The following is a 21,040-nucleotide window of genomic DNA, read 5'->3' as shown; positions in this document are numbered from 1 at the left end:
CACTCCATAGCCCTTCAAGTACAGCTGATGAGAAGTACCCTCTTTCTCCTTGGCGCCTTTCCTCGACACTGCCTGTGGTCTTTCCCACTGCCTGCTCGCTCTTCTTAGGCTAGTTCTGGCTGACCCTCTCCTCACATTTCTGAGCCCCACTTTCTTTGCCATTGTTTCCTAAGGTCCTGTCTTTTGGGAGTGTGTACAGAATGGGATCCTGGGTCATTTCCCTCAACACACTTCACGCACGAGGGAAGTCTGGGCCTTTGTCCTCTATCACAGTGGAGGAAAAGCAAGAGAGACAAGAGGCTGAGCAGAAGCCCTGTCCTGTCTTCCCATGTCTTCTCACACCTAGTTGAGGCCCTCCCTCCCCCCTTCCCTCCCTCCCTTTTTCTCTTCCTCTCTTCCCCTCTCCCTCTCCCTCTCTCTTACCTCCTACTTAATTATCTTGCCTCCAGTCTCCCAAGCCCCTCAGCCATATTCCCCTCCTTTCCTAGTGGTTATCCTAAAAGTATAATTTGATCATGGCCCTATGCCCAACTGAGCTGATCTACTCTCATTTTCAGTCAAACTTTCTTACTGTTTATCCTCTGCCTCCATCTCCCTAGGCATCCTCATTACCCAGGAGGGCTCCCCAACACCAACACCCAAACCAGCAGTCCCCCAAAAGGTCCTTGTTCTGTTACTCTTTGTACTGTTCTGCTTCTCCCTTCTCCCATTTTCTTGAATAATTCCTATCAAGACCCAGATTAAATATCACCACCTCAGTGAAGCCTTCCCTGATGGATACCTTCTAAAACCAGGAAAATCTCCTTTTCTTAGAACCCTACTTCTTCCTCCCCGCCATGCTCCCATGTTTCAAGGGGAGCCTTTTGGTTAGGAAAACCCATCTTCCAAATGCTGAAGGTATTGAAGATAGTAGCTATCCTTTAATCATCAAATCAGTGAACATTTATTGAACAAACACCACGTGAGAGTCCTAATAAAAGAATGCATTCAAGAGGAATGGCCCTGCCTCTTGATGGTTTCTCTTTTTACCCTTTCCTTTGATCATTTTCTGAAGAGATGGGCAAATTCTTAATCTCCTGGCAGCCCCAGGTTTTTTTTTTATCTTAGGGTGCTATAACAAAAGTACCACGTGCTAGCTATCTTATAAACAAGACACTTGCTTCTCACAGTTCTGGAGACTGAAACTCAACATCAAGGCCCTGGCTGCTTCCAAGTGCATGGATAGCTGTCTTTATGCTTTGCCCTCACATAGTGGAGAAGACAAGAGAGCACTAATCCCTGCAGGAGGGACCCACTCTCATGACCTAATTACCCCACCAAGGCCTCACCTCCTAAGGTCATCATTGCTCGATGCCTGGCAGGAGTGAGGGAGACACAAACTTTGTTGGTACAGGGGTTGCACTCTTCCTGGCACATGGGGATACATAAGTGGCTACTGGAAAAAATGCCATCCCCGTGGGAGGGAGCCAGCAGAGGGGAAGATGGAGGCAGAACTCAGGTAGTGTGAGTCCTGCTCAGCCTGTACTTCTCTCCTCCCTCCTTTCCTCTCTCTTCCTCTTCCCCTCTATGCTATGGAGGATCCCATGCACCTGACATCAATAATGGCCCTGTATGTTCTTAACAGAAGTCACTGTGTTTGTGAAAAGACTACGAAGAAAGACCTACCTGTCCAACATGGCCAAGGTAGGTTGAAAGAAAGAAGTTTGCTAGAGTGTAGAGTAAAAGCCACAGGTCTCCCTGAGAGCAGTGGTTGCTACCTGAAGGTAGCTGTTTCTACCGTGCATGGCAGAGAGCAGGCAGGAAGGCAATATAGACACTGGCACTTAGGAGCCCCATGATGCTCAGTGAGAAACCTACCCCTTTTCCCTGAATGTAAAGGCTCCAACTTCCTTGGCTCTCTTTGCACAGGAGAGGAAACTAGTCTCTCCTACTTTTAAAGATGCAGGAGGAATCTTATGAGGCCATGGGCTAACCTGGGCCAGCCAGTGTCAGAGGTGAAAGACCCGCAGAAGACCTAGGAAAGAGAGAAGCACTCTTCCCCCCACACCCCCAAATGTGACCCTGTGGATTCACTGAACTTGGGCTGCCAAGTTTTCTCAGCTCTGACCTTCTCATGCCTTAGTGCTAAGGAGTAGGTAGAGAAGAGCCAGAGATGGGTTCGAAGGGCCCTGCACCCTTATAGCTAGTCCATCTTGGGTTTAAAATATTCAAAGGCCTATGATAAACTGGGCACTGGTGGTTTACACCTTGCAATCTTAGCTACTGATGAGGCTGAGACCTGGAGAATTGGGATTCAAAGCCAACCCAGACAGACAAGTCTGAGAGATTTCACCTCCAATTAACTAGCAAAAAAAAAGGTTAGGTTGGTGGCATGGCTCAAGTAATAGAGCACTAGCTATGAGCTAGGAAGTCGAATGAGAGCATTAGCCCCTGGGACTCCCCACCCCCCGCATATATAAAGGCCTGTCAAAGTTGTGTCTCTTCTGAGCATGTGCAGACATTTTCCTGATAATATTGTATAACTATACATATAGCGCTTACATTGTATTAGGTGTTAGAAGTCATCTAAGTATGTTTTAAAGTATATGGAAGGATGCACAGCCTATATACAAGTACTTGTTGAGTACAGGAGGGGGGAGGCAAACAGGAAGATTCCATGTAAAATAGTATGCATGATTCAGAGTTCACAAGATAATATACAAGTTCCTGGGTTTGTTTTTTCCTCCACAACAGCAAAACCTTGGTCATGCGGAGGGAGGCTTGGTGAACGTAAAATGTCACAATCTAATGAAGGTTTTTGCCTTCTCTTTAGACCATGAGTATGGTGTTGAAAAATAACAGAAGGATCAGGATCTTGAAGTCAGATCTGTACACTGTCATCAGTCAAGGTGCTTTGGATATTTCTAAGAAAGTCCTGGCAGATGACCAGAATGATGTGGGAGACCTGGAGAGCTACACAGAGATGAAATGTAACCTTCTTGTAGAGTGTGCTTTATGGGAGTGTTGAGTGATTTTTAATTTTGAGCTCGTGTGTTGATGTACATGTTCTTTCATATGTTTTCCTGAAGGGGGCACTAGACATTCTAGGGAACACCCTGTGGCTGTGTATTTCCATGCCATCCCAAGTGTTAGAGTGGGCATTAGGGCCAATATACATTTGCTGAGCAAATACATAGGCAGGTGAGTGTTCAGTACTGAGTGTTCAGCATGGTTCAAAGTGTCTCGTCCAACATGACCAAATTAGAATGTGTCAGCTCCACTCCTTCATTGTAACCTCTGTTAGCAGCATCAAGTATCATTTTCTTTTCTTTTTCTTTCTTTCTTCTTCTTTTTATTTTTTGTCGGTCATGGGGCTTGAACACTGGGCCTGGGTGCTGTCCCTCAGCTCTTCAGCTTAAGGCTAGCGCTCTATCACTTGCGCCATAGCTCCACTTCTGACTTTTTCTGCTTATGTGGTGCTGAGGAATTGAACCCAGGGCCTCATGCATGGAAGGCAAGCATTCTACCACTAAGCCACCTTCCCAGACCTCATTTTCAACAACATATAGCCTAGCCATGGGGCTTTTTACCACTTTGCACTACTTTAAAAGCAAGCCTGGTAAAGCACATGGACATTCTTGTCATTTCCTATCTGATGATGATATTTATTGTGCAAGAAAATCCCTTCTATAAAGAGCTTGCATTACTGGGTGACACAATGCTGTCAGCCAGTGTGTTGTTTCTCATATACTGGTACAAGAGTGGTGCTAGGAACTCTTCAGATTCAGGTGTGTTTGGGGCAGAGGGGAGGGGGTGTCCTGAGACATAGAAGCTGTAAATGGTTCTGACTCCTCCCCATATTTTGTTATTATGGACCAAGCTCAAGGCTCTCTGAAGACAATTATAGGAAGTGTTGGGTGTTAGTCTCTCTATTTGTGTCTGCCAACTACTCCCCGCCAGGATACCTAGTAGCTTCTCTCTCCATGAGTGTAACCCTTTTCCAGCCCATTCCATGTGTGCAATGCTGCCTGCCCAGTCCCTGTGAGCTCCTTTAGCATGTCTGCTGTGTTCATTTTGAGCCACCCAGCACATGAGTCTTTCATAACCAGATGCATTCTGTGTGGGCACAGCATCACACAGAAGCGTCACCCTAGCATAACTCCATTCTCTTCTATCATGAAGCAGGGTTGACTATGGTAACAGTGTATCAGTGATTCAAAATACTAAAGCTAGATTCCCATGGCTTGTAATCATGGACAGTCAGGAGATTGAAATCCAAAACTAGCCCAGGGAGCCTATAAGACTCTATCCCCAGCAAAAAGCAGAGCTGGAACCACGGTGCAAGTGATAGTATGCCAACAGAGTAGAAAAGTGTGAGGGAGCTCAAGGGCCTGAGTTCAAACCCCAATACTATCAGAAAAAAACTACTGAACTAAATCTGTACTTTTGGGTTCCCTACCAACTACCTTTCAATTTACATGCTTTGTTTATGTCTCCTGCCTCAATTTAGGTCCACCCTTATAGTGCTCCTCTTCCTTCCATCTCTGAAACAAAAGATAACACTAACCCAACAGGCTTCAGAGCTCCAGGAAGCAGTTTTGAGTCACAGATGCCCAGAAGATGCCCTTTCCAGGGCACTGGCTCCCCCAGAAATCCTAGGATGCTCCCAAATTGTCAAGACGTCCCCCCAGACTGCTCAGAGACCGGCAGCCTGTGTCTCTCAGAGATGACACAGAATCCAGCCGGGAGGGCACACATAGATAACAGTCACTGCTAGCACCAGGCACACACCTGCCAACAAGGTCCAGTGAACCTTGCTGGAGCCACCGCTGCCTACTGCTTTTCTGAACTGTTTGATTTGCAGGGGCACTTAGAAAGGTAGGAATGCCAAAGGCATTCTGCTCTTGCTCCATGCTACCTATGCAGGTGGAGGACCCTAGACCTGACGTCACCCACAATGACTGGGCTCCACCTGGCTTGGGTGTACAACCCCAGGCAAGGGGCCCTTACTGCTTTGATGTCCCGATCACTCCATGGCATTAATAAACCAGCCCTTTTGTGAAAAAATGTCAAGGATAGGTGAAGTCACGTCTGAGTTTTGCAATGAGCTCATCTGAAGACAAGATCTGTGTAATTACAAGGTGGACTTAGGTTTCAAACCATTTCTTCCCATTTCAACAAGTGGCAGAGGCATGACCAAATGACTCAAAGCTCGATGACTGCAGAGTGACACATGCAGTCTGACAGCTCGTCTCTTGTCTCCAAATGAGTGGGAGGCTCTGAAGAACCCTTTGAACTATTGTGCGGGTGTCACCCCGAGGTTATGCAGGACAGGGGTTTCTCTGCAGAAATTCTGCAAGGGTGCGCACAATCTGCTTTTCTTTGTTTGTTTTTTTGTCTGTAGGTTTGAACTGTTTAATTTCTTTGCTGGGAACATCGACAGACCTCAGTGTGTTCCTGAATTGTGTGTCTTCAAGTCTCCAGACATTTGTCTTCCAGGTATAAAACTGTGGTGTGTTTAGTTCGGATTTTTTTTAACAAGAAAAAATAAGTAGATGTCTATCATTCCAAATTATAGTTCTTAATAATAGCCTCAGGTGTCTATGACCTGACTCAAGTGCCCATGACTCTGAACCAGATGACCGCAGAGGTGGCAAACCCAGCCTTGGTGCTCACTCTGTGTGTGTGCCACGAGTGCCAGGCCTGAGGAGCCCCTCCGAGCTTTTGCTCATATTGGGGGCCATGGGAAAGACGTTCTTAAGATCCATCAGCAGCAGTGTGTTGAGGCTGGTGTGGGTTTGAGGACAGGAAAGTGGCCTCACTTCTTTGACAAGGCAGAGAACAGGGGAGGGGTACATCTTACCTCTCTGTGTGTGTTTGTATGTACCATATTGGTATATGATATACATATATATAATATACACCATTGTGTGGTATATAGTGTGCATATTGTGGTGAAGGTATGGGACAATGAGAAAGGAGGGAGCTGTTTGTTGTTTGGAAGAATAACATCCATCTGGGTATTTTACAGACATGTCCCAATAAAGAAGAGTTCTGGGCTGGGGCTGTATAGATCAGTGGTAGAAATAATTTGCCTAGCATGTGTGAGACCCTGTATCTGATCTCTGGGACTGGAAAAAAAATGAAACAGAACCCTCAAAGATGACTTGGTTGTAGATGTGGATGTGTTTGCCTGGCTGTTCACCATCTGCATGACGGTCAACCTTGACTTGCTGTGACTGCCTTGAGAGAACCTGCTCCAGTGCGCCCCTAGTGGCTTGGAACCTCAGGACTATGAACAAAAGCTTAGGTGGAAGCAAGGCGGCTTGTACATACAGGGATGCACACACACCACAGGCTCTTGGGCCTCCTGTGATAGTATACTCCCTAAGGCCAAGGAAAGCCTTGAACTGGAATGAGTAGGACTAACATGAGCTGAGAGAGGGAGCGCAGCATTCAGGAGAGACGCATACACGGAAGTCAGCACACAAGAAATGGAGTGTCTATTTAGGAAAGGAGGAACACACACTCAGTGCCGAGACCCAGGGCACACTTCTGGGTTTCTGTCCCATACAGCCTAACCTCATCCAGATCCCCAACCTCTCAATCAAGGAGAGAGGGTGAAATAACATCTGTATTCACAAATTCTGCAGAGGACTTTGGGGGTCTTCAGTCTCCTGGAAATGGACCAGAAAATTCCTCAGGAAGGAGCTAGAAAATATTTTCTTTTTATGCATTTTAATTACAGTCACATAAGTCAGAGAAAGAGTACATTTCTTTTTTTAATAATATCACCCCTTCCCTCCCTCTCTCCCAGTTTTTCCCTCCTGTCCCCAAGTTGTATAGTTAATTTTCAACATAGTGTCTAGCGAGTACCACTGCTGCATTTGTTCACCCTTTGTCCCTCCATTTCCCTCCCTTACCCCAACCAAAAACAGAAAAATGAGCAAACAAAAGTAAAAGAAAACAAAAACAGCAACAAAGAAAGAAAACCTCTTGTTTCTATTTCCTGGAGTTTATCTCGATAAATATCATTTTTTTATGATCAGATGCACATAGGTATTGTGCCTTTGTGTTCTTCTTATAAGACTATCATCCTTTGGTATTATTATGTATGAATGCTTAGACACCTGTATAATGTATCATGTCCCCAGTGTATTTTTTTTACCATCCAGTGTGTTTACTTATAGATTTATAGGCACATTCTAGCTACCACAAGTGAGAGAAAACATGCAACCTATGTTTCTTTGAGTCTGGCTTAATTTGCTTAATATAATTTTCCATTTCCTTACAAATGGTACAATACCATTTTCTCTGATGGATGATTAGAATTTCATTGTATATATATACCACATTTTCTCAATCTGTTCATCCACTGAGGGGCATCTGGATTATGATAAACAATACTGCTGCAATGAACATGGCTGTGTTGGTAGCTTTAGTGTGGCCTTGTTTGTGGTCTACTGGATAAATGCCCAGGAGTGGAATTGCTGGATCACAGGGGAGCTTTATGTTTGCTCTTTTGAGAAACCTCCATACTGCTTTCCAGAATGGTTGATCATTACTGGTTTACATTCCTACCAACAGTGTAGCAGGGTTCCCTTTTGGTCACATCCCTGCCATCATTTGTTACTGTTATTTTTCTTGATAATGGCCATTCTAACTGGAATGAAGTGGAATCTCCATGTTGTTTTGATTTACATTTATTTTATGGTCAGAGATGCTGAGTATTTCTTCATGTATCTATTGGCCATTCTTATTTCTTCTTCTGAGAAGTCTCTCTTTAAGTCTTTAGCCCATTTATTAATTGGGTTATTGTTTCATTGAAGTTTTATTTGGGGGGGTTAATTTTTTGAGCTTTAAGTATATTTTCAATATGAGGCCCTTGTCCGATGATGTGTAGCTGGTAAAAATCTTCTCCCATTCTGTGGACTTTCTATTTATCTTGCTAGCTATATCCTTTGCCATTCAGAAACTCTTCAGTTTGATGCAATGCCATTTATCCAGTTTTTCTTTGATTTGTTGTGATTTTTAGATCTTTATTTAGGAAGTTTTAACATGTGCTTAGGAGCCTTAGTGTGTTTCTCCTACCCCTTCCTGTAATATTTTCATGGTATCTTACCTTACATTGAGTTCTTTTTTTTAAATATTTACAAATTTTCCCTATTTATTGCATGTTTGTCTTTTCTTTTTTATGTTTTTTTTTGTACAAATAGTGTACAGAGGGGTTACAGCTACATGAGTAAGGTAATAAGTACATTTCCTATCAAGCATTGTTACCTCCTCCTTTGTTTTTCCCTGCTACAATGAGTTCTTTTATACATTTTGAATTGATCAGATGCAAGGTGATAGATAAGGATCTAGCTTAAGTTTTCTGCATTTGAATAGCCAATATTTTAGCACCATTGGTTGAAGAGGCTGTCTTTCTTCCAATCTGTTTGGTTCCCTTATCAAATATTAGGTGGCTATAGATCTATGGGTTCATTTCTAGGTCTTCTGTTCTGTTCCATTAGTCCTCAGGCCTATTTTTATGCCAGTACCAAGCTGTTTTGATTACTATGGTTTTGTAATCGAGTTTGAAGTTTGGTATTGATATTCCTCCAACACAATCTTCTACTGATTGGTTTTGCTATACGGAGTCTTTTATTATTCCACATAAATTTTTGGATTGCTTAGAAAGCCATTTCTAATCCTTGCAAGTGTCTTGTTCCATCCTTTTCTTCTTTAAAGGTAATCATTCCAGATGCTATACAGTGTTTTTTCCTCTTTGATAATCTTGGGAAATGCTTATTTAAAACAACAGCAGTGATACATCTGGAGGTGCATTCACTTAGTAGCAGAAGGCTTAGACCTCATCCCTGAAGGAAGCTTTCACTGGTGTGTTCTTTATTTTGGATATTCACTCACATTCCATCTTTAACCAGGATAAACACATTGACATCATGAATAGCAATTCAGTCTCTAGTCATCTTTACAGGCTCATCCTGTGTTATAAACCATGACTCTATGTATTTCCCAAGTCTCCCTTGTATCTGCAGCCTTCCCTCCTAAAACAAGTTAGAAAAATGGTGCTTTTCAATGTGATGCCTTTGAAGGGCTTGTTTTTATAACAATAGCTTTTCTGATAAAACACACACACACACACAAACACACACACACACACACACACACACACACAATCTATTGTCAACAAAACACCTAGACTGTTACAATGCCATGACTCACAGCTTTGGTTCTTAGTACCTGGCAGTTTCTTAGCAGAGGGAAGTGTCCAAATTGGTTATGTCTCACAGTTCTGACCTCATACCATTTGCATCCAAGAATAAGTTATCAGAGGATGAACAAGTGCCATGCAATGGTAGAACCGGGTTTGGAGAATTTGCAATGATTTATATGATCGATTTTCAAACATATGTGCAGATAATTCTCATTGCTCTGAATTCTATCCCTGAGTGCTGTGGTTTTTGTAGTCTTGTTGTCCCTCAACCCAACCCCTACCTCAGTCAATTGACCATCAATGGGGATAGTTTCTCCCAAGCACCCCAGTTCTGGTAGTAAGAAATGTGGTAGCACTGGAGGAGTTCGCATCCTTCCAGAGTTTAGGGCAGTCCTTTGGTATGTTAGGAGCTTTCAGTTGAAGCAAAGAGAATAAAAGCAATAACTAGAAAGGTATGTCATCCTTTCTATCCAGCCTCTCCATCACTTCCTCAAAGACATGAGGTAGCCGGACAATGTACTCATATAGCATATGATTGGGACTTGAAAGAGGCCCTGGGGGGACTTATGGACATATGCATCTGTAATTTACATGACTCTGTTTAGATCACTTCAAGTGTGGCTCTCCATCAAACAGAATTTCTTTTTTTCTTTTTTTTTTGTCGGTCATGGGGCTTGAACTCTGGACCTGGGCACTGTCCCTGAGCTCTTCAGCTCAAGGCAGGCTCTCTACCACTTGAGCCACAGTGGCAGTTCTGGTTTTCTGGTGGTTAATTGTAGATAAGAGCGTCATGGACTTTCCTGCCCAAGATGGCTTTGAACTGTGATCCTCAGATCTCATCTTCTTGTCTTCTCAGTGTTATGGATTCTATTCCCTTTTCCCCTTTGTCTAAAATGCCTCTAACCCACACTGCCAATTCACAGTGGAGCTGCTCCCATGGTGTCTCGGTGGCACTTGATAACCTGCTAGGAAAATAAATTTAACCTTGTTTCTTTGAGTAAAGAACAATGAATGAACTGGTCACCCTCAGAACACATTGTGTATGCTGGGTAGAAGGTGAGTGTTGGAGCTTGAATTCAGATCCCTTAGCTTGTTCTCTCAAGACTGGTACTTTACTACTTGTTCCATATCTGGCTTTTTGTTGGTTAATTAGAGATCAGAATCTCACAGACTTTTCTGTGGGGGCTGAGTTTGGCTTGCAATACTCAGCCTCAGCCTCCTGAATAGCTAGGATTACAGGATTATGAGCCACCATTGGTGCCTAGCTGAACCATAGTTCAGAGATAAATGAAGAAGGCAGAAATAGGAAATATTGGTCATTTCAAAGTTCCTTCATGACAGCCTTTCTCCTTATTGTAATAAAATATCTGGGAAACACACACACACATACACCTTAAGGGAGGAGCTGGACACTATAATCCTAACTGCTCAGGAGGCTGAGATCTAAGGATCTGCCTGGGCAGACAGAAAAAAAAAAAGCTGAAACTGGATGCAGGGTTCAAGTGGTGGAATGCCATCCCAGCAACTTCAAACAAACTTCAAACTCCAAGTAGCACTATTGGCCAAAAAGCAAGCCTCCCTCTTTGGCGCCAGAGCCCCCCTTGTCCACAACTTTAAACGTGTTTCTTTTCTGATCAGCAATTTTCCACATCTTTCGGCTCTGCTTCTTGCTGTCAGTTCTTCCTATAATCTTGGTAAAAGAAGATCATCATAATGGTGCCACAGCCTGAATGCTAGGCTGCCTTATTCTGGAACAAAATGCGTAGAGGGAGGAAGGATCATGATGTTTCATGTTTCAGAGGTTTCCGTCCATAGTCCTTGGTTCCATTGATTCTGAGTCCAAAGTGAGGCAAAGCAACCTGGTGGCAAGAACAGGCAGCTGAGATTACTTCTCTCATGGCAGATAGGAAACCATGAAAAGGGATAGAAAGTAGCATGGGACAAGATACAACCTGCAAGGACTATCGTTTCCAGAACCTTCCAAAATAGCACCACATGCTGTGACCAACCCTTCAATACATAAGCCTTTGGGGGTGGGGGAGACACTGTTTATAAAGACTGAATCAGAGAGGGCTTTTATATCATTCTATCATAAGCTGGCCAGCCTGGGGATGGGGCTATTCATTCTGTCTCTTTATCTCTGTCTGTCTGTCTCTCTGTATGTCTCTGTTTGTATGCCTCTCTGTGTGCCTTTTTCTCTTTTTCTTTGTCTCTCTTTGTGTCTTTCTGTATTTGTTTCTTGTCTCTGTCTCAGTCTCTCTGTCTGCACCTTTCTCTCTCTCTCTCTCTCTCTCTCTCTCTCTCTCTCTCTTTCTCTCTTTCTCCTGAAAAAAAAAGGCCAGTTAAACAACGTGGTTTCAGTTTGGCTACATAAAATTTTAGCATGAGTGGCTCTATTTTGTTTTGGCCTGTTAGAATCCAATACAGGAAATCAGTCCAAATCAATAGCCTCTTACAGATTGTATTAAATACAATGAGGTCACTTTACAAGTTGTGTGGGGATTGGAGGGGAAAAAGGTAGGCCAATTTCCCATCTTCCTGCTTGTCTCTACATACTTCAAGTCTCTGTACTAAAACCATCTCCACAGGAGGATGAGCACATTGCCTGAGTCACAAGGGACTAGGGCACCCAAAAAACCATGTACGAACAATTGCTGCAAAAGCTAAATAGAAAAGGTAATGGTGAAAAGCAGGTTAGGAGCTGAATCAGTGCAGCCATACTAGAAAAGCAAGGGGACTAGCCTCCTCAGCTCTGTCTTTTAGGTAATGATTATAATAGAGAAGGGGCTGGGAGTAGGAGAACATACAGAATTATTCAGCCTTCTTCAATTCATGGTCTGGGTGACCACTGTGTCAGAACTGGTCAGGCAGGACCTTGACAGTGATACAAAAGTTGTACTTGGGGGCAGTCTCTACTTAAAAAAAAAATTAGTAAGTTTTTTTAATTGTGAAAATACCATACAGAGGGGTTACAATTACATGAGCAAGGTTACAATTACATTTCTTATCAAGCATTGTTGCCTCCTCCTTTGTTTCCCCTTACTATAGCTGCCCTCCCCCCTGCACCCCCTGCCAAAGTTGTAAAGTTCATTTTTCGACATAATGGCTTGTACATCTTATTGTTGCAATGGGTCCACCTGTATCCCTATTAAAACAATTTGTTTTTTCCCCTTCCCCTCCACAAATTATACCAACATCAAATACAGTGAAAACAGGGGTTATACCATGGGGAAGGGACTTACAAAGTAACAAAGAAATCATCTTATAAATATGTTAGAAACATTAGCAAGAAAGAAAAACCACTTGTGTTCTTATCTTGGGGGTCATTTTGCCTAACATCAACTTGTCTGACTGTTTCTGCTTATTTCAGACATATACTAGTTATTGCAAATAAGGGAAACCATGGGACCTATGTTTCTTTGGGCCTGGCTTACTTCACTTAATATAATTTTTCCAAATCTTTCCATTTCCTAACAATTGAGGCAATGTCATTCTTTCTGATGGAAGCATAGAATTCCATTGTGTATATATACCACATTTTCTTGATCCATTCACCTACTGAGGGGCATCTGGGTTGGTTCCATATCTTATCTATGGTAAATAATGCTGCAATAAAAAAAAATAGTTGTGCTGGTAGCTTTAGTATGGTCTTGTTTGTTATCATTCGGGTAAATGCCCAAAAGTGGGATTGCTGGGTCATAGGGGAGCTCTATGTGGAGTCTTTTGAGGAACCTCCAGACTGCTTTCCAAAGTGGTGAAACACACTATTCTTATAATAAACCCTAGTATTTTTTTCCTCACAAAAAAATAATAGCCAAGCAGAAGCAAAGAGGAGTTTATCAAACTGGCTGCAAGCTTCCAGCTAAGATGGAACTTCATTCTCACTGCTGTGAGCAAAGCCATGACCCTCTGTCACAGAGATAGTTTTGGTAAGTCAAACAATACCTAGATTTTTAAATGTTCTACCTTTTCAATCTGTTACTACAGGCCAGAGGAGGGAGATGTCACACAGGGGTAGGATGTACAAGGCCTGAATTCCACCCCTACCTAACACCCTTAAATAAGTAAATAAATAATAAATAAACTTAGTATAGCATAAGTATTGGGGATATTGCTTTGAAGATTTGTTTTTAATCTTTTTTGTTTTTTTTTTATCAGTACTATGATTTGAACTCAGGGCCTAGGCACTGTGCCTTAGCTTTTTCACTAAAGACCACTTTCTCCACAGCTTGACTTCTGCCTTTTTTGGGAGTGATTAATTGGAGATAAGAGTCTTACAGACTTTCCAGCCCAGGCGGGCTTTGAACCACAATTCCTCATATCACAGCCTCCTGAATGGTAGTTAAAGGTGTGAACCGCCCATGTCCAGCCTCTTTTAATCTTTTTAATGTAAGGTGCAACTTAGATACAGAATACTGTAGTCATCTTTATATTAATGGCAAGGAGATGGTCCCCAACAAATGGACTATGTGGTACTTTCTCATCCCAGTGGAGTTGGACCTATAGGAAGCCTGCCCTTGTGAAATTTATAAGCATGGTGTCCTTTCCAAAGAAGCACCAAGCCAGACAACAGAAGTGGAGGGGGAAAAAATGTATTCTTTGGAGGATGCATATTTAACTTCCCAAGATAAGTTGCCTTTGCTTGCAGCTGATGGAAAGTACCACCACCTTTTGCATTTCACAAATGTTGTGGTCAACAATGGATCCTCCCCTACGGGGGAAAGTCATGTCTTTGCCAAAGGTATGGCATAAAAAGAGTTCCAGGAAGGGAAACATTTACAACTTCCTGAGATGAACCTTGCATTCAGAAGATAGTTTTCTTTTTCCCTATGATGTCCCAGCACCTTCCTGGGCACTAGATAGATAGCAGCAGAAAGACAGCCTCCCCTCCCATGTTTATACACTAGTCAGAACCAGTCATCCTCACCCCAGGGGGCTGCCAGATGCCCTCATTGCTATTAAACAGAACAAGAGGAAGGCAAGACTTGTTGGAGCTCATTTGAGGGTTGCCACTGGAAGTAACCACATAAATGACACCATTTGTAATGATGTCCTCCCCTTTAACTCAGTCCAAACTGAGTCTGCTTGATGATGATGCCCTTCCAGAGCATAGAGTCAAGTTCACAAGGAATCACAGAAGAAAATCCAGCCCTGTTGCTGTCTATGCCTTTCCCATTTTCCCTTCTGTGGTCAAATGTTGCACAATGATATACCTCTTCCTCAAGACTGTGGTTTTCACAAGGTTAAATAGGCTAGGCACTGTTAATCAGATTATTCCAGACCAGGCCATTCATCATGCAATAATAAACATTGCTTAGGAGAAAATCATGAAAGCTTTCAAATGGATGAAAGATTACTTGAAATAGATAAAAATCTGTTGAAGCTGCACTGGTGTCTCATGCCTGAAATCCTAGCTACTCAGGAGGCTGAGATGTGAGGATTGCAGTTTGAAGCCCGCCTAGGCAGGAAAGTCCAATACACCACTCAGAAAAAATTGGGACGTGGCACTGTGGCTTAAGTGGTAGAGTGCTAGCCTTGAGCAAAATCAACTCAGGGATAACACTCAGGTCCTAAGTTCAAGCCCAGCAAAATAATAATAATAATATAATTATTATATAATAATTATATTATTATTATTATAAATCTCCAAGGTTTGAGTACATGCTCTGGATATGCTCTACCTTTCTTGGTCTGTGTTATCTTACTGCTATAAATTAGAGCAAGCTAGTAACAACACAAATGATTCTCACTTACAAAAATGCAAATTACTTATGTCCAGTAGATACAATTGTTTACTGCCCAAAGAACAGATGTAACTGGCATGTTTGTAAGGTACTATCACCCTTATTCAGTGCCTCTGTGTTTAGCATCTTGATTTTTTCCTTTGGTCCTTTTTTTTTTTCTGGTGCCTGTCCTGGAGCTTTAACTTAGGACCTGGGCACTATCTCTGAGCTTTTTTGCCCAGGACAAATGAACAGACAGACAGTCTCTCTCTCTCTCTCTCTCTCTCTCTCTCTCTCTCTCTCTGTCTCTCTCTCTGTCTCTCTCTGTCTCTCTGTCTCTCTGTCTCTGTCTCTGTCTCTCTCTCTCTCTCTTTCTCTCTCTCTCTGCCTAAATCTATTCCTGTTTCTCAGGCAAACACTAAGGATGATCTTGTGTCTACAAGAGCTCTCTGTAGGTTTTCTTTTCCTCCATTTTCCACTGGGTGGAATGTAAATTCTCTGTTGAGATGCAGGCTATTAGCTCTCTGTCATCTCTGTTCACAAGCTGTTCACATAACCAGGAGTTCCAAGTGTGTGGACATCTGCTGGAGCAATGGTCACCCAGCATTCAGCCACCTCACTCCTTAGGTCTGGTGCAAAGGAGTTTTAAAAAATCCCAGAAAAGTTAGTTTTACAGTGATTTACATATTGGTGCAACTGGAGTTTTAGGTCTTAGCTCCACACTCTGGGATTCTACATGTGAAGTCTGGCCATTTGGTCAACACCACAGGTAAAGAGGTAGATAGTGATGAAGGACAGAGGAAGGAGATTTATTACATGGAACAGCCATCCCAAAGGAAGAAGCAAAGAAGCACTTAATCGAATCTTCAGTCATCTTTGTAATATAGACATGAGCTTTAGGTTTAAATAGACATAGAATTCGGGCAGAGAGCATGAGGTATACATAATGATTCAACAGACTTGGTCAAAATATGGCCTGGTTGATCATTATTTTCGTCTTTGTTTTAAGAAGGTTCCAGAAAAGTTGTAAATAATCCCTGACATCACTGGTCAGGATAAACAAATCTTGGTTGCCTGACTGGTGGGTGCTCTGGCTTGAGAAGGTTTGATGTTCCTTTCCTTAGGAGCAGTTTCCTCCATCCCTCCTTGTTCTAGGTAAATCCCTCCTTGTCCCAGTATTCGAAGGTGATTGCAAAATTTTTTTAATGACTGTAGAGAGAATGGCTTAGAGAAAAGATAAGTACAAGATGAGGCTGAGATGCAAAGCCTCCACTCTACTTTTTAGTTAATTGGTAGGCCAAAGGAATCAGTGCTTTTTCAGCAAAAACAAGCAAGTGCCTTTTATAGTGCCTTCTTGTCTGCTTCACGTGTACTCACCTCTGGTTGTTGTTGAAACACAGGGTCCTGGCATCTGTTTCACTTGCTGTTTTTGGAATATGTGATTCACATCATCCAGTCCTGCATGGAGGAGGATGAAGAAGAGGAGGAAGAGGAGGAATTGGGGAGTCTGAAGGACTTTCTGTCAGATGACCCATCTCTTGTCCAGCCAGACCAAACTTTTTTTCACCTTCTAGATCCTCCACCAACTCAGGAGTATACAAGCCTAAATGTGGAGTCACCCAGAGTGACACTGAAATGCATGAGCCCTAGCCACAGTCCTGTGGGTATGAGCAGCATGGTTCTCCAAGTCCTGGGCTTCCTGGTGGACACTGCCACAGGAAATAAGGTAGAGACACCAGGGCCCTCTGCTCCTTTTTGTCCCCCATGATGCAGACAGAGATGTTTCAAGGGGAATAAGAAAACTACAGAAAGGATTGAAAACCCAGAAAGATCCTGTGGCCCAAACTACAATGGATTCTAGCATCCTCTTTACTTGAGGCCATTTTGCTAGAGGTGTTTATGGCAGCTAATCTGTCCATCGCTAGTCAACACAGTATGTACTACAATGATACATGGACAGAAGCTGGTTGGTGAGTCACCTTCCCAGAGTTTACCTGGTAAGACCAGACTAATTGAGCAGTAGAATGCCACTTACTCCTAAACTGAGTGTTGTATACTGGACATGCTACTATCATTCAACAAAAGAAATATTAAATAGCAGGGATTTTGAAGAAATTGAAGTAGGGTACCCTGTAAAAGATATAAAAATACAAGAGTTGCTATTTCTCTGACACCTCCTGGATGCCCTCTATAAATCTGCCCCGTAGAGTACCTGTTTTTAATCACAGTCATGTGACAGAGGAGAAAACTGGGGCTCAGAGAACTTAAGTGATTTGCATAAAGTAACACACAAGCCAATGCAAGGTAGTGGGCACAGAGAATAGATCTGTATGATCTCAAGTCCATTCTTAGCACACAATGCTGGATTGGAGGCGAGCAGTTTATGCTCTGAGAAGAGCAGGATATGAGTTACAGTCAGAGATAGACCCTCAATTGCCAGCAAGAAATGCTATACTGGCATGGAAACAACTGAATCCCCTCCAGTAAGGGGTAGAGACATAGGCTGGTTTTATAAACTGGAGACATCTCGCTGCCAGTGGCTTATGCCTGTAATTGTAGCTACTGAGGAGGCTGAGATCTGAGGATCACAGTTTGAAACCAGCCTGGGCAGGAAAATCAATGAGATTCTTATCTCCAATTAATCACCAAAGCGCAAGAAGTAGAGTTGTGGCTCAAGTGGTAGAGCACTAGCCTTGAACAACAACAACAAAATCTCAGGGCCAATGTCCAGGCCCTGAGTTCAAGCCCCAGGACTGGCAAAAAAAAATGGTGACAGTAATTTACTTGGTATAATTTCTCAAACTTCTATACCCACTTAGCTGTTCAGCCACTAAATATTCTCTTCCTTTAACCCTCACAGATGAGTTGCGCAAGTGCATTGCTCAGTGGTCTTGGCCATGGAAATGCATCTCAGGCTAAAACAGTTCATACCCTACAGCCTCTTTTTTTCCCAAACAAACCCTCATCTCGAGTTCCCCAGAACACAGAGATCTTGTGCAAAGTGTTGAACACTGCTCAGAGGACACAGCCTGCTATATAAAAACAGTATATGGAAATACTACTGGGTTAGCAAATTCTCTTCTGTCTGCCTGTATTTGGTCTTTGCTTTTTCCATCTTGGAATGGCCTCTGTGCAGTAGATTGCGAGGTTACTGGAAGGAGTCTGGCTCTTCATTGTGTGAAGGGCCAGTATTCAGGAAATGAGAGTTGGTGGTAAGGGATCAAGATGTATTCATCTTGAGAAGACAGAGGGCTATTGCCCTCAAAGCTCCATCTTGGAGGACCTGAGGGCATTTTATAGGAAGGAAAGGGGGATTCGGTCAGGAAGTCTGTGCTGAGTGGGGTCTTTATCATCCAGAGTATATGCTTTCTTTCATCTTTGTCAGAATATTGCTGTAGCCCTCAGCCTCCTGTGGCCAGCTCCCGTGTTGCTTTTTCAACATACATTGCTTTTCTTCATGTTAAAGCTCTTATCAGTGTTGTTGATGCAAAGAATGAAAGATGAGGGAGTGTTTTTATATCTCCTGATGTTCACCAGTTGCTCTGGGTTCTGTGAATCTGTTCTACCTGAAGACAAATTTAACAGCTAACATCTGCCCCACTTAGGTGGGGCTTCTTTTTAGAATTACAATGCCAAGACCAAAAAGTAGATGGAATTAGACTGAGGAGGGATAAAAACCCTTGTGAAAGGGAAAAGGTAGTAATATTGCCAAGGAATCACCAAAGGAGCATCCTGTTGCTTGTAAAGGACATTTCACTCCTTCTGTAGGCAGATGTCTGAGGCAGACATGAAAAATCAACTACTGAAATATTCATGGAAGTCAGGGACTGCATGTATAGGTGGGACTTGAGTCTCCAGTGGGGAAATCGCTGGGGAGACTCAGGGAACCAGTACTCAGAGCTGTGGGCAGGAAAGATGCTCAATGTTGTTGGAAGAAGGGACTCTTGTCCAGACTGGGCTGGGAGAACAACTGTCCTTTCTTCCTGTCACACTGGAGAATGGACTCAGGCCTGGCACAGAGCCCTTCAAGAACTGGCTAGGGGCAGCTCACCCGAGTCTTCAGGTGAGAGAAATGAAGAGGACTTGCTTTTGCTTTAGTGCTTGGCCATCATGCTCAGCTCCCCATGAACAGTTTCCTCAGCTCACTGGCTGGGGCAGGAGTATAGACTACCACATAACAATTTGTTAAAGAAAAAGAATCATTCAATGACATCTGTTAAAGTGCAATGAGGGAACCAGTGACTCACACCTGTACTCCTACCAACTCAGGAGGCTGAGATCTGAAATGATGGTTCAAAGCCAACCCAAGGAAGAAAAGTCTGTAAGACTCTTATCTCCTAAAAACAAAATAAAAGAGAAAAGAGCAGAGAGAAAGCGAGAGAGACAGAGAGACAGAGAGCCAGAAGTAGAACTGTGGTTTAAGTAGTAGAGCACAGACTTGGTATGCTAAAAAAAATAGTTAAGGGAGACTTTATGTAAAACCAAGAGTGGGGTCAAAGAGTTAAAGTCAGGAGAATTCTGGCTAAACCAGCCTGACAAGACTCTCACCAAAGACAAGCCAGGGTAACATCTCCTGGAGATGGTGGGCTATAGTGGGGGACTGAGGAACTGGTTATCAGCTATGGTGACTAGACATCCAACGTAGGGAGTTCTTACTGAACTCATCAGGGCTCTTTGCTAATACCAGATTTTATAAGAAAGTGCACAGATGGGCCTAGAAGGCACTCCTTCAGCCAGGAGTAAACCTTGATCTTTTCAGCCATAGTTAGAAGAGGGGTAGAGAGCAGGTATAGTCTACTTAAATGCACCATTTAACTCAGAGAAAGAAAGGGGTTGTCATCACTGGTGGCAGAACTGAGGCTTACAGTGGGATTATGAGGATTTTCCAAGGTCTCCTTCATAACTAGAAGATCATTGATTCACACCCCATAAATCTTTCAAGTCTGTCTTCTCTCTTTCCACAGAATATTCTACTATGTGCTTTAATTCCAAAGCCAGTGACTGAAAAGTCAATTAAAACTATCTTTGAGGGCTGGGAAGGTGGCTCAGTGGTAGAGCGCTTGCCTTATATGCTCAAGGCCCTGGGTTCGATTCCTCAGCACCACATAAGCAAAAAGAAAAAAGCCAGAAGTGGCACTGTGGCTCAAGTGGTAGAGCGCTAGCCTTGAGCTGAAGAGCTGAGGGACAGCGCCCAAGCCATTAGTTCAGGCCCCACGACCGGACCCCCTCCCCAAAAATTGCTGGGTAAATTGCTGGGTTCAAATTCCAGCTCTTCCATTTAAGTTGCTTAAGTCATAGGAATAATGCTACCTAATTCTATAGGACTGGAGGTTAAAGTCAATTAATTGAGCTGGCTCTGGTACTCATGCCTACTCAGAAGGCTGAGATATAAGGATTTAGGTTCTAAGCCAGCCCTGAGAGGAAAGTCCATGAACTTTCAAAAAAGTCAGAAATGGAGCTGTGGCTCAAGAGGTAGAGTACTGGCCTTGAGCAAAAAAAGCTAAGGGACAGCTTCCTGAGTTCAAGCCCCAGAACCAGCACACACACACACACACACACACACACACACACACACACACACACAAATTGTTGTAAAATGCACAGAAAATTTCTTACCAGGCATCAGTGGTGCATGCCTGTAATCCTAGCTACTCAGGAGGCTGAGATCTGAGGATCACAGTTCAAAGCCAGCCAGGGCAGAAAAGTCCTCATGAGACTCTTATCTCCAATTAACTACCAGAAAACCAGAAGTGGTGCTGTAGCTCACGTGGTAGAGTGCTAGCTTTCAGCACAAAGAAGTTCAGGGAAAGTACCCAGGCCCTGAGTTCAAGCCCCGCATCCAACCAAAAAGAAAATCTCCAAAAACCATTAGTCATGTTTATTTTTCTCCAACAAAAGCTCCCAATCTCAGCATTTTCCCTTACCATTCTCCACCCAGTTCCTTAGCTCCTCTGAAGTGCATTACAACGAGGGCTGCCCTATATTTAATTGGTGAAAACAATAGAGGAAATATTAAATGCTTAATTGAACTACATAATAAAGCAATATACGCAGAGGAGTGACAGATTATCCAAGGTAATATGCATTAGAGATTAATTAAGCCCACTTCTGTTCCTTCACG

The 21,040-nt window shown here is 43.1% G+C and overlaps 1 protein-coding gene across 1 annotated transcript in view; it reads left to right on the top strand.

The window, feature by feature from the left end:
• The window catches only part of Rfx8 (RFX family member 8, lacking RFX DNA binding domain), a 73,339-nt gene that overhangs the window by 50,085 nt on the left and 2,214 nt on the right, over window positions 1–21,040 (top strand). Inside the window, exons 9-13 of the mRNA XM_013019787.1 lie at window positions 1,625–1,683; window positions 2,813–2,969; window positions 5,384–5,478; window positions 13,011–13,125; window positions 16,320–16,645. Of these exons, the coding sequence (XP_012875241.1) occupies window positions 1,625–1,683; window positions 2,813–2,969; window positions 5,384–5,478; window positions 13,011–13,125; window positions 16,320–16,645 (752 nt within the window). The remainder of the gene's footprint in view (window positions 1–1,624; window positions 1,684–2,812; window positions 2,970–5,383; window positions 5,479–13,010; window positions 13,126–16,319; window positions 16,646–21,040) is intronic.

Source organism: Dipodomys ordii, unplaced genomic scaffold, assembly GCF_000151885.1.
Source record: "Dipodomys ordii isolate 6190 unplaced genomic scaffold, Dord_2.0 Scaffold47, whole genome shotgun sequence".
NCBI classification, from domain to species: Eukaryota; Metazoa; Chordata; class Mammalia; order Rodentia; family Heteromyidae; genus Dipodomys; species Dipodomys ordii.
Note: the sequence above shows the minus strand (reverse complement) of the source record. Positions and strands in the feature narration are given on the sequence as shown.